A 14,070-nucleotide genomic window follows, 5' to 3' on the forward strand; every position below is an offset into this window, starting at 1 on the left:
GAAACAACCTCGGAACTTGCTACAGAGGGCCTCTGAAAGCCAGAAGAAAACAGGAAACAACCTCGGAACCTGCCATAGAGGGCCTCTGAAAGCCTCTGCAGTATAGACTGTCAAAGCAGATGCTGAGCCTGATGGCCAACTGATGGGCAGAGTGAATGGAATTTTATGTAAGAAGTGGGAAATAGTAAGAGCTGGAGGGGACGGGAACTCTACAAGGAGAGCAACAGAACAAGATAATTTGAACACAGGGAACTTCCCAGAGACTCATACTGCAACCAAGGACTATTCGTGGAGATAACCTAGAACTCTTGCACAGATGTAGCCCATGGCAGTTCAGTGTCCAAGTGGGTTACATAATAATGGGAAGAGGGACTGCCTCTGACATAATCTGATTGGCCTGCTCTTTGATCACCTCCCCCTGAGGGGGGAGCAGCCTTACCAGGCCACGGTAGAGGACAATGCAGCCAATTTTTATGAGAACTGATAGACTAAGATCAGAAAGGAGAGGAGAATCTCCCCTATCAGTGGACTTGGGGAGTGGCATGCATGCAGAAAGGGGAGGGAGGGTGGGATCGGGAGGGGAGGAGGGAGGGGCTTATGGGGGGATACAAAATGAATAGAGTGTAATTAATAAAAAATTAAAAAAAAAATTAAGTAGAAAGGAAAACAAAAGTTCATGATGATTATTGAGAGACAAAACTGACGTATGACTGTTGTGACAGTTTTCCTGGGAGATGTGAGAAACTGATTTGTGTATGTTATAGCCACTGAGTTACAGCATCAGTCAGAACTAGAGTTCTCACTGGGCCATAGTGTGCCATGTGCTCACACATTGGACTTTTTGTTTGTTTGCTTTTTGAGCAGGTGTTCACTATGTTAGCTGAGGCTTAAACTTGTCCTCCTGCCTCAGCCTCTCCCAAGGGTTGTGGCTGCAGGTATGTTCCACCGTCTGTGGCTGAAATGTTGGTTGTAATTGGGTTGCTCAGATCAGCAATGCTATTATCAAATAAGTTTTTTGCTTATAGGCTGGCCTTTAACTTGCTATGTATATGTAGCCTGAGCATCACCTTGAACTTCTGACCCTTCTGCTTCTACTTCTTAAGCGCTGGGGCTATGATCAGTATGTGTCATCATGCCAGTTTGCGAGGCAGTAGGGTTTGGACCCAGGCTTTGGTCCAAGCCAGGAAAGCACTTCGTGACTAAGCAACATCCTCATCTCCATAGTTACAGTTTGATCCTGTGAAATGACCTTCCCAAAGGACAGTGGTGGTGCTTCTTACTCTCCCTGAAACATGGCCACTTGCTATCTTGCTGCTACTTTGCTTTTCATTTCTTAACACTCTGTAGAAATCAGGCAGTCATTACTTGACTGACAGTGACTATAACGGCCTCATTTTGTTGGATTGTTTATCTTCAAAACAGTTGGGAAGCACTGTTCATTTTTAGGAGTATTTTCTTCCTTCATCTGTTTTAGGACTGTTACTTCTTGTTTTTTGTTTATATAAATTAGTTTTTAAAATGTTTAACCATATTAGGTAAAATTTTTAAGTAAGTTCATGAGTAAAAATCTGTCTTACCAGATAACTTAGTTTTACTAAGAAATTATTCAGAATGAACAGTGTTGACACAAACATAGGCAACACCTGCAGAATATAGTGCCCAGGGATCTTAAAATATGAGGAAGGCACATCTCAACTGAATGAGAGAAAAGAATAGATTATGTAGCTGTTCAGCTTAGGTAATAGGTATTCAATTTATTAGAAAATAGTTTTCTTATCCTGACATATACATTTTAGACAAATCAGTGAGCCAAATACATGCTAGTAAATGGTCCAGTACAAAACCAGATCTCTAGCTCCTTACATATTTTTTGAAGTTTGCAATGATCTTACTGAGTAAGCTGCCTTTGTCTTGGGATCTGCCTGCTGCAGCTACCTCCCTAGCAGGGTTACTGACCTGTTTAGCCACATCTGGCTGGAGTCTTGACAAAGGAATTCTCTACATTTATTCCTGCCACTATGTTTACGATTCACTGATTAATTTGTTTTCCCATAGATTATAAATTCTCTGAAGTATATTCTTACTATTTGTTGTACCCTCATCGGATGAGTGTGATGTTACCACATAGTAGGTACTCTTAAAAATTGTTTATAGATTTGGTGAATTAATGTATTTGTTCTTCTGGTTCTGGATTCTGTTTTACATTCTTGTGGAAAGCTACCATTTTATCATAAGCCTGTAACAACAGTAAATGCCACAGGGGGGCAGTGGTCACCTAGGATGGTGCTAGTGGATAGGGGCAGGACTAGATCGCATACAGAGATAATAGGTAGTAGACTCAAAAAGGCCTTGGTGGTTGAAGTCAAACTGTGAATTACATAGAAAGAATTTTTCATTTTGATCTGTTTTTTTTTTTTTTTCCCTTGGGAGTTTTGTGGATTTTTCTCCTTTTTTCCCCCCAACTTGATGTATTCTGTCTTATTAGCAGCTAATGTACTTCTGAGAACAAAGTAGAGGAAGGCTATGAACCCAATTTAGGAGCCATGAAAATGTAGGAGTACTTGCATACTTACGTGGTTTTGTGTTTTTCATGGAAGACATTCAGTAAAGCACCTTGAAAGTTTGGGAGGGAATGGTATAGGGTTGAGTAAGAGGAGGCGTACATAGTAACGTGTGGATAAGGCTCTTACAAGGTATACGAGAACTTGGGGAACCTCGTTTTAAATGTTAACTATCAAATAATATTTTCTAAGGAATTCAGTGTTGTATCTTCAGATATTTTGGGAGTCTGGTGTAACAAGAATGGGGTGCCCTTTCAAGGAAGAAGCCCTTGGTGAAGGGCCTTCCTTCTTTTTTTTTTAAATTTTTTATTTAACTTTTATTAATTACACTTTATTCATTTTGTATCCCCCCATAAGCCCCTCCCTCCTCCCCTCCCGGTCCTACCCTCCCCCTCTTCTGCATGCGTGCCCCTCCCCAAGTCCACTGATAGGGGAGGTCCTTCCTCTCCTTCTTTCTGATCTTAGTCTATCAGTTCTCATCAGAAGTGGCTGCATTGTCAGGGTTCTAGGTTATCTCCATGAATAGTCCTTGGTTGGAGTATGAGTCTCTGGGAAGTTCCCTGTGTTCAAATTTTCTTGTTCTGTTGCTCTCCTTGTGGAGCTCCTGTCCTCTCCAGCTCTTGCTATTTCCCACTTCTTACCTAAAATTCCATTCACTCTGCCCGACAGTTGGCCATCAGGCTCAGCATCTGCTTTGACAGTCTGCACTCCCTTCTCTTTAGCCCATGGCGGCATATATCCTTAGTGTTTGGTACATGGTAGTCCCAAGTGGTCCTCAGTAAATATGTAGTGAGATATGAGTTATGTTCTATGGCTTTCTGTATATGAGTATTAGAGTCTGTTTTCATTGCACAATTTCTGTGCCTTAAAGTCTCTTACTAAGGCTGCCTTTTTCTTGGGATCTGCCTGGTGCAGCTACTCCCCTATCAGGATTACTGACCTGGGTAATTAAATCTTCTTTTAAGTTAAGAAACAAATATTTCTTCTCCACATCTGTCTCCATTTCTTACAACCTGATAACATTATAGAATTTTATTAGATTGAATTAACTTGTTAATAAGCTTCAGGGTAGGGTTAGTTAAATATTAGGCTTACTAAATACAAGAAAGCTGTAGATCAGGATTTGGAATATAATTTTCCTAACATACATTTTCTGTGCTTATAATTTTCATGTATCATAATGAAAGAAATTTTAAGCCAAATTCATAATGTCAGCTTAGTGAGATCCTAGAAATATTTTTTATCTTGTAATAAAATTGTCTTTTGGCTAGGGAGATACGTGCGTGGCTAAGAGCACCTGCTGCCCTTGCAGAGGACCCGGTTTTTGTTCTCTGCACCCACATGGTGGCTTACACGTACACTGTAACTCCAGCTCCAGTGGATCCATACCCTTTTCTGACCCCCATAGGCACTAGGCACACATGTGGCATAAAGACATATGCTGGCCTCAAAAATCAGTAAATCTTAGGACAAATAAGGTCATTGTAAGGTCAAGGCATGCACGTGGTATGTAAGCATATGGGAATGTATAAGTCATATATATTTGGAATGCAATCTAAAATGGAACAAACTCTGTAACATCATCTGTCATCTGACTCAGCCTGGTGAATATTCTGATATATAACCCTTCTTTGGTACACATGTACACACCTACACACAAACATATATAAAATGGGTATACTTCTGTGTGTGTATATTGAGAAAATCCATTCTGGAAGTGAGTGATATTATCATTTACTTGGCAAAGGACAAAAACAGCAAAAATGGTAATCCTTTCTTCTATACCAAGTTTTAAAAATTTGTTTCATTGCTTATGAAATTTAGAAGTCTATTATTACTGATAATTATCTTACATACTTAAATGTTAGTTAACCACACAAGTAATTAACCTTCATATTATTTACTCTAATCCTATTTGACCCTGGATGCATTAAATACATTAATTTTGCCATAATTATTTGTTGAGTATATTTTATTTTTGTTCACAGTACCTGGTTATGGATTATTATGTTGGTGGGGATTTACTTACCCTGCTCAGCAAATTTGAAGACAGATTGCCTGAAGACATGGCTCGATTTTATTTGGCTGAGATGGTGATAGCGATCGACTCAGTTCATCAGCTCCACTATGTACACAGGTGAGTTGCCAATCTGTCATTCCGTTGGCTGGTATGATGTTACAGCTAGAAGCAGCTCTGTTGCTCCCGAGTTATTAATGCTGGCCTTAGTTACACTTCATCAACAAACAATTTATTTTGAGATTGTTTTGGTTTTGTGTTTTTACTGGTACTATTCATCTGCATTAGTGAACTGATGTGTTGGCTTGTATGTACATCTACATACTATCTACACATGCCCACTTCCAGTCAGAATTTTTTTGTGGAATACTTTGAACACACTCATGACTGAATTTACATGTAATGTCCTTCCCAAAAGGAGTATGCAGCAGTCAGTTTCCTGATAGTTGGTTCTTATATACTGATGTTAGTTAGAATTCTAGGTCATAAATTATAGACTTGTTATATATTTTATTTTTCTCAAGAAAAGACTTGGGCAGGGGAGACAGCAAAGATGAACATCTGAGTTTGATTCCCAACACTGAGTTTGATTCAACACAATGAACTTGAGCTCCAAGTTCATTGAGAGACCTTATCTTGAAAATAAGGCAGAGAGTGAATGGGGAAGATGCCCTAAATTGACCTTTGGCCTCCCATGCACGTGTGCCCACAGGTACACAGCATATACACATGGATGTACACATACACACAGGAAAAGAAGGGTTACATAGATATAAAAAGGACATTTCTTGTTTAAAGAACACTGATAGTTTTGATGTTTATGGCATAATTTTATTATAAACTGTTTGACAGGTAAACAATTCATCATTTAAACTGTTTTCTATGTGAGCTAAGCATGGTGGCTGGCACACCTGATGTAACACTTGAGAAGCAGAGGCAGGGGCTTTGGAGTTCCAGACCAGCTTTGTGTGGAATCAGGTAGAAGCCAGGTTGGGCTAATGCATTATCTTACATACCATTTATCACTGGATTGAAAAGCAGGCCTGTTTACAAAATGGTTTTTATACAGGATTTTAAAAAGGATAATAAAATATTGAAAAACATTTAATGATTTAAAAAAGGAGGCAATTTGTGCTGCCAATGACGATAAAGGGCAAGGAACCTTTATGCAGTGTTGTGGATGGTTCCAGACTCAGAGCTGAGAAGGAGAGACTTCTGTGACAACCTGTCTTCCACTCCTATCCAAACCCGCAAAAGAAAGTCTAGACAGGAAGTCATTGAAGGGAACTCTTAAAAATGTGGTAAGGATGTAAAGTGTAACTCTTCACAGTTGATGGCATCTGGCAAGGGTAGGGCTGGGAAAGAATCAGTTTTCTTTAAGGGGCTGGCCCCTGGGAGTTTGAACTATACTCCAGTGAGTATACAACTTGTTTTTCTCTCTCTTTCTCTCTCACTCTGTCTCTGTCTCTGTCTCTCTCTCTCTCTCTCTCTCTTTTGTTTTGAGGACAGTTATAAGGGTGAGTCTAGGAAGTAGGAAGTGAATGGGATTGAGGTGCATTATGTGAAATTTCCAAATAATAAAAACCTCTAAATTAGAGAGAGAGAGAAAGAGAGAAGAAAGAAGGAAAAAAAAAGAAAGGATGGATCTCATCAAGGTACCAGGGAATGAGACTTTACTGGACAGTGCAAAGAATGAGTAAGAGGAAAATGCTAAGATTAGTAGGTAAAGGGTTACTGCCATATTAGAAAGAAACCATCACAGTTTTGAAAGTTGGGCTTGCTTCATTCATTCATTCATTCATTCACTCATTCACTTACTCATTTTGAGGCAGGATCTCACTATGTATATGTAATTAAGACTGGCTTGGAATCCAGTCCTTCTGTATCATAATTCCTGGCATGCTAGGCATGTGCTAACAAGCATGGTCTTTATCACAGATTACTAAGTATCATGCTACAGACTTTATGGTATACCTTGGCATCTAATAAACTGCTGTTCATTACCATTTTGGGGGTATCTTCAAGTTGAACATACGTTTCCTCTCACTTTAAGTGTCCTTTTTAATCTTATAAATTCACTCATGTTGGAGGCTTATCAAGTTTATATTTTTTCCAAGGTATTCTAGCTACTCTCTTGGATCAGACACATGGTGGAAGTGAAGGAAATACTCCCTCTTTTTAAGGAGCTACTTGAAGCTAGAACTAATGATAGAATTGAATTGAGTGAGAGTAAAAAGAGAGTTAAAAAACATTTGTGTAAAATGTGTTCCTAAGCATTATGGAGATATAGAATGAACAATAGCTAAACAAATGACTCAGAAAGACCTGTTGAAAGAAGCTGGGAAAAAAAGATTGAAATACTTTAGCTAAGGGAAAAGAGCCAAAGCAAGTAAGTTATATTCAGGGAAAGAGCATGAAGGTTTGCCATTGCATTTTCTTGTTGAATTTGGGGGGATGTTTACGGGGAGGACGCACACGTATGCTGCTTATGACGGTGTGGGTGTCTGAGGACTGCCTTGGGTGCCGTTCATCACACCTTTGCTTAGCAGTCTCTCTCTCTCTTGTTGGTTTAGTAAGCGAGGGCTTTGTAGACTGAGCCATCTCCTTTGGCCTGCTTTACACTGTTTGGTGGGAGCTGCTTCTCTCTTCCTGCCATGTGGGTCCTGGGATTTGAACTTAGGGTTGAGCTTGGTGGCAGAAGCCTTTACCTGCTGAGTCATCTCCGTGGCCCTTTTTTATGATTTGAGTGTTAAAGTCAGCCCTTGAACACATAGGAAATATATCCATCATTTTCTGTGCTTGTAGCACACTGATTTCTTCTTGTATTTATTAAAATACTTTTCTGGGAATCATCAAATATTTTCTTTTCATTAATCTGTCAACTCAGAGTTTAGACTTTGCTGTGGCTGTGCTGTGGCACAGAGCTTGAAGCATGAGTGCCAGCTTTTCTTGGTTTGCTGAGAACTCAGTATGCATTTTAAGGCTGTACCCTTTCCTTTCAGGCATCTCTGCTGAGGCAGAGAATTTGGGAGTTTACTTGACATCTAGTGACGTAGGAGTGTCATTTGGTCTGCTTCAGGTTGATACAACTTTCTGCTAAATGTTGAGCCATGGTAAAGTGCGTGCTGATTTTAGGTTGATAAAAACAAGTATTTCTAAATATGTTAACTAAAATCAGCAGGGACTTGCAGTTCAGATCGTCAGCTACAATGCCATATATCAAAGACATAGAATCTGCCCAGAACGACAGAAGAAAACAAGCTTGCTCTGGATAGAATGCTGTATTTGGTTACCATAAGTACTAGTTTTAGATGACAAGAAGGAAAGACCAGGACTTTTGTGAGATCTTCTAACCTTTATGTAGATAATCATAATGTTGACTCTAGCATGGACTTTAATAGCTACACTGTGTGGAGGTCAGTGACTAAGGTTTTACCCTGTCTTCTGTCTGTTCTTGAGCTATTTCCTAGGCTCTCCTAGACAACAGAGGAGCACATTTGACCTTCATACTAGAACTTTCTGAGCTTGTTGGCAGATTTTGTTTTTTTGTTTGTTTGTTTGGTTTGTTTGTTTGTTTTGTTTTGTTAAATCCTGTTGCTGGGGATAAAACCAAGGGTGTTGGGCATGTTGGGTAAATAAATGTTCCACCATTGAGATACAGCACCTGGCAGCAGATTCACACAGAAAGATAATACTAGAAAACAGGTAATGCTTCAAAATTGTGAATTAGGGTAAAGTACATGACATGAACATTTCAGAGACACTAATTTCACTTCTGTAAATCTTCTAACATAATTGTTTCCATGAATTTAGTTTGAGATAGGATAAGTATGGGTCTGGATAAGTGTGGAAGATGTACAGGAAATATGATCAAAATACATTATAAGAAATTTGCAAAGAATTAATATAAATATTTTCAAGTTTTATTTTTTAAAAAAGTTTTCAACTAAAATATTTGCCCATATGGACAAATAATAGTAGATTATTAATTATTAAAAATGAGGAGTCACTTCATTTTAAATCTTCCAAAGTAGTTTTTAAAAGTTTAAAATTATAAATTTCTCATTATTAATTTTATTCAATAGCATTAGTTATTGTTCTTGATAATAATCACATTTTTCAATTTAAAAATTTTAAAATTCACTTTACATTCTTGTTGTAGCCCCATGATAATAATCACTTTTATGTTTTTAGTTCATAAGACTTGTGTTTTCAAATTTTTCTTACCTGAAGAAAGATATTTTTCTTTTTTTATGACCCAGCATTAGGTATTCGGTGAATGTTTATTTAAAATTGTGAGATTAATTGTAAAATATTCTAAAATGGCTTGATATATAATTTATATACCACAATTTTCATTTATTTAAAGTTTATAGTGGTGTTAGTGTATTCACAAACACATGTACCCTTATCATGGACCATTTTAGAACATTTTTATTACTTCAGAAAGAAACCTCATTACCTTACCTCAGTTCTGACACGCCCCAGCCCTAAGAAAACATTAATTACTTTCTGCGTCATAAATTTGCTAATTTTGGGCATCTCATATAAATCAGAGCCTATAACATGTAGTCTTTTATGACTGCGCTCTTTTGCTTAGCATGATGTTTATAAAGTTCATTAATGTTGTAGAATATATTTGAATATGCTTTCCTGGAGAAAAACAATAATAATAACAGTAACAGCAGCAACAAGAACAATAAAGTACTGATGTAAATCCTAGGATGACCAGATATAAGAATAAATTGAATACAGACTTAACAAAGCACTTATTTTTAGATGGGATTCATAAAGTAAAGAAAATGTATTTGAAATGAATGAAATGATAGATATCCCCTCAGTGAAAGGGAAATTATAGAAAACAAACAAAAACCAAATAAACAAAAATAAACCTAAACCCAACACAAATGGGAATGCTTCTTAAAAAGATTTATTTTTGTTTCCTGTGTATGAGTGTTTGCATGTATGTATGTGCGCCATGGGCATTCCAGAGACCAGAGAGGATAGATTCCCTGGGACTGGATGGTTGTGAGCTGCCATGTGAATTCTGGTAGCTAAATCCAGGCCCACTGCAAGAGCAGCAAGTACTCTTAATCTCTGAGTCATCTTTTCATCCTGCCACCATCTTCCTTGGAATTGTTGAGAGACAAAAATACAGCATTTTGAAGAAAATCTACTAAAGAGCTTCAGGAGTGGGAATTTGAATGTAAGTTAAGGAAATTAACTTCATGCAGGAAAAAGAGCCAAGAACAACAAAAACAAACAAACGACCCAAAGTTTTCATGTTGGGACAATAAGGCAAATTTATAAAATTACAATTGGAGCAAACAGTTTCAGTCCTAGAAAACCAAACTAGTGCATCATAATCAAACTGTGGAGTACCAAGATAAAGGGATCTTCAGAGCTGGTTTACTATTTGGAGAAGACAAATGAATGGTTTAGGTGCCTCTTCAAACCACAGAGGCTAATGATGGTGAAATATTCTCAGATGGCTGAAAACAAGAAAGATGTCTGTAAGTAGTTCATATGCAATCATTATCATTATTATTACATTTTTTTAAAGACAGGGTTTCTCTGTGTAGCCTTGGCTGTCCTGGACTTGTTTTACAGACCAGGCTGGTCTCAAACTCACAGAGATCCTCCTGCCTCTACCTCCCGAGTGCTGGGATTACAGTTGTATGCCACCACACCCAGCTCAGTGGCAATTTCTTTTACTGTAGAAAAGATATTTTAATATGTAGAATCCTCCAAAGAATTCGTTTTCCTTATTCTTCTTCACAAGAAATCTTCAAGTGTTTAGAATTTTGGGAAATGATAACAGAAGAAAATCTGGGTTTTCAAGGAGTAAAAGAGAGAACAGTAAATAATAAAATTGTCAGTCTGTAAATACTGTTTTCCTTATTATATTCCTGAACACATGTGCTCATTTAAAGCAAAAGTTAGCATAGGTACTCAAGGGATGAATATATACCCTATAAAGCAATTGAAACATAATGGACAGTGTGAACTATAAACTCCAGCATAATTACTGACCTATAAATCAAAGGAAAACCGAGGAGTGGGAGAACAAGTGATTTATATGGGAAAGAAAAACAAAAAATAAGTTTATTATTAAATTTTTCTATGACAAAGCTTTGTAACCAAAATGAATTAAATATTTATGATATCCAAAAATAAAATGTGAACAAGACAGACTTGCGGGTATAAATAGGGCAGAAGTATTAGAGGATTTAGGGGATGTTATTCCAATCATGTCTTCGTTTCAGTTTACTTGAAAATCAATCAGAATAAGCACTGGTGGTGCTTATTAGTTACTCTCCATTGAAACAGAAAAACAAAGTCAAAAGGAAAGTCGTCCTGGTTAGGAGAATTTATGTTAATCTTTTTCAAATGGTTTTCAGTAATTGAAACAGTGAGAATACAATTGTCATTTTTGAGCCTGTGGTATCTGTGATGTGAAATGATGCATAAGAAGGTAACTGACCAACCCTCTATCTGACAGAGGCTAATATCCAGAATATATAAAGAACTCAAGAAGTTAAAAAGCAACAAACAAATAATCCAATTAAAAAATGGGTTATGGAACTAAACAGAGGACTCTCTGTAGAGGATTGTAGAATGGCAGAAAAACACTTAAAGAGATGCTCAATGTCCTTAGCCATCAGGGAGATGCAAATCAAAACGACCCTGAGATTTCACCTCACACCCATCAGAATGGCTAAAATAAAAAACTCAAGTGACATCACATGCTGGAGAGGTTGTGGAGAAAAGGGAACCCTCCTCTATTGCTGGTGGGAATGTAAACTTGTACAACCACTTTAGAAATCAATCTGGCGCTTTCTCAGACAATTAGGAATAGCGCTTCCTCAAGATCCAGCTATACCACTCCTAGGTATATATCCAAAAGATGCTCAAGTACACAATAAGGACATTTGTTCGACCATGTTTGTAGCAGCTTTATTCGTAATAGCCAGAACCTGGAAACAACCCAGATGTCCCTCAACGGAGGAATGGATACAGAAATTGTGGTTCATTTACACAATGGAATACTACTCGGAAATTAAAAACAAGGAAATCATGAAATTTGCAGGCAAATGGTAGGACTTAGAAAAGATCGTCCTGAGTGAGGTATCACCGAAGCAGAAAGAAACACATGGTATATACTCACTTATAAGTGGATACTAGACCTATAAGATAAGATAGTATAAATATACTAAAGTCTATACACCTAAAGAAGCTAAACAAGAAGGAGGACCCAGGGTAAGAAGATCATTCGTTACTTAAACAAATAGGACGGACATTGGAAGTAGGAGAAAATGAGAAGCAGGATAGGATCCTACCATAAAGGGCCTATGAAAGACTCTACATAGCAATGTATCAAAGCAGATGCTGAAACTCATAACCAAACCTTCGACAGAGTGCAGGGAGTCATATGAAAGAAGAGTTAGTAAGATCTGGAGAGAACAGGAGCTCCACAAGGACCAAATATATCTGGGCACAGGGGTCTTTTCTGAGACTGATTCTCCAATCAGGGACCATGCATGGATATAACCAAGAACCCCTGCTCAGACGTAGCCCATGGCAGCTCAATATCCAAGTGGCTTCCCTAATAAGGGGAACAGGGACTGTCTCTGTCATGAACTCTATGGCTATCTCTTTGACCTCCCCTTATCCCTGTCGGGGGAGCAGCCTAGCTAGGCCACAGAGGAGGACATTGCAGCCAGTCCTGGTGAGACCTGATAAGCTAGGGTCAGATGGAAGGGGAGGAAGACCTCCCCTATCAGTAGACTTAGAGAGGTACGTGGGAGGAGAGGAAGGAGGGAGGGTGGGGTTGGGAGGGAATGAGGGAAGGGGCTACAGCTGGGACACAAAGTAAATAAGCTGTAATTAATATAAAAAATAAATAAATTACTAAAAAAAAGAAGGTAACTGAAAGCCTTGTAGTCCTGAATTTGAAATCTAAGCATGGGCCTGTAATTTTACGTTTGGCATTTTATAAAGATAAGATATATTTAATATCTTTATATAAGATAAAACTTGGCATTTTATCTTTGAATACAATCCTCTCACCCCCTCCCCGAAAATGACCAATATACTAGTAGTGACCATTCCTTTTGACAGGTTGTGATTCTCAAATGTCACCTTTCACGGGGGCTAGAGACTACGCCAGGTTGAGTTTCATCTGGAGCCAGAGTGAGGCACAGTTAGTGCATCTGTTAAGTAGTTGCAGTTGGCTGGTGCTGTAGGAGTCAGTATGGTATTTAGGTGTCTTTACAGTGGGGGAGAGTGTGTGATCCCGTTGCTTTCTAACTTACATTTCTTTTCTTCTTCTTTTTTTTAATCCAACAAGAAACCGTAACTTTATTAGTGATAGAAACGGTACAAATTTCAAACCAAGCTGTAGTTTCACTTTTCAAACACCAAAAAGGGGGTGTCCTTGTTAAATAGTTACATTGTTAATTCCATAATAGCGTTTGTGCTATCATTACTGTTGCTTTTCAGGGCTCAGATAGCTTTTGCTCTGGAGACATTTGCTTGTGAGGTGACTAATTCTATGTCCTTAACTTCCACACCTTCTTCATCAGCCTCTTCACTCTCCTCTTGTACAGTTGGAGTCTGAGTATTTTCTTGAATGTTTGAAACAGCTTCAACTTGAACTTTGAATTTCTCAGTGGCTGCTAACTGTGCTTGCTGAGACAAATCTTCAGTCGTGGCTTCCCCAAAGCTATGTAGGCATCTGAAGCTGGGCTCTTGCAGACATCTGGAAGAGGATGTTTTAGATTTCCGGATAGTGATTCTAGTGGTCCCTGTAATTCACTGAAGATCCAGTTTGAATGGTCCTTGCCTTCTTATCACTTCGACTCTGCCTTGCTTACTGACCAGTTCAATATCAGCTGCTGCTGCCAGCCCAGCTTGCTGTGTGGTTGTCTGTGTGGAGTCTTGTTCCTCAAGCTGTGCACTGACTCCTCACTGTCGATTCTGTCCCCAGCCTTGTCTCAGCCAGAGGTTCTGGCAGTTCTTGCTCTGTAGCAGGAACAGTTTCTGTGGCTTCATCAGGCATTTTGTGAACAGGGAACCAAGATGGCGTCAGAAAGAAAGCAAGTGAACCCTAAGTTATATTTCTTAAACGGTGTCATTTACAACAAAATTTAAAGTTTCAGTGAGGTTTAAAGGTTAAAGAGTACATCACCTGGGAAGATGCCTGCATGGTGAAGAATGACTACAGCTTTTGCAGAACCTAAGTTCAGTCTGGGCACTCATGCTGGGCAGCTCAAAACTGCCTGTGAGTCCAGTTCCGTGGGATGTGACACCTTTTTCTGGCCTCTGTGGGTACCCACCTGTGGGCACCTGCATGTATGTACATATGTATACATATGCAAACACATACCAACTTTTTAAAACGTGCATGAGCTACTCTATGTATTTTTCTTAGCCTACAGGATTTCCTTTTATAAATAAAATTTTGAAGTTAGCTTAAGTTATACTGTTTAG

General features: G+C 38.5%; 1 protein-coding gene and 1 pseudogene across 7 annotated transcripts in view; one reads left to right on the forward strand and one right to left on the reverse strand.

The window, feature by feature from the left end:
* Cdc42bpa (CDC42 binding protein kinase alpha) overlaps positions 1-14,070 on the forward strand; it is a 217,125-nt gene that overhangs the window by 93,008 nt on the left and 110,047 nt on the right. For all 7 annotated transcript variants that reach the window (XM_055608986.1, XM_055609009.1, XM_055609024.1 and 4 more), the window contains one exon: positions 4,550-4,698. In XM_055608986.1, the coding sequence (XP_055464961.1) occupies positions 4,550-4,698 (149 nt within the window). The remainder of the gene's footprint in view (positions 1-4,549; positions 4,699-14,070) is intronic.
* On the reverse strand, positions 13,027-13,639 carry LOC129678289 (nascent polypeptide-associated complex subunit alpha-like; annotated as a pseudogene).

This window comes from Psammomys obesus, unplaced genomic scaffold (genome assembly GCF_907164565.1).
Source record: "Psammomys obesus unplaced genomic scaffold, mPsaObe1.curated_primary_1811, whole genome shotgun sequence".
NCBI lineage: Eukaryota > Metazoa > Chordata > Mammalia > Rodentia > Muridae > Psammomys > Psammomys obesus.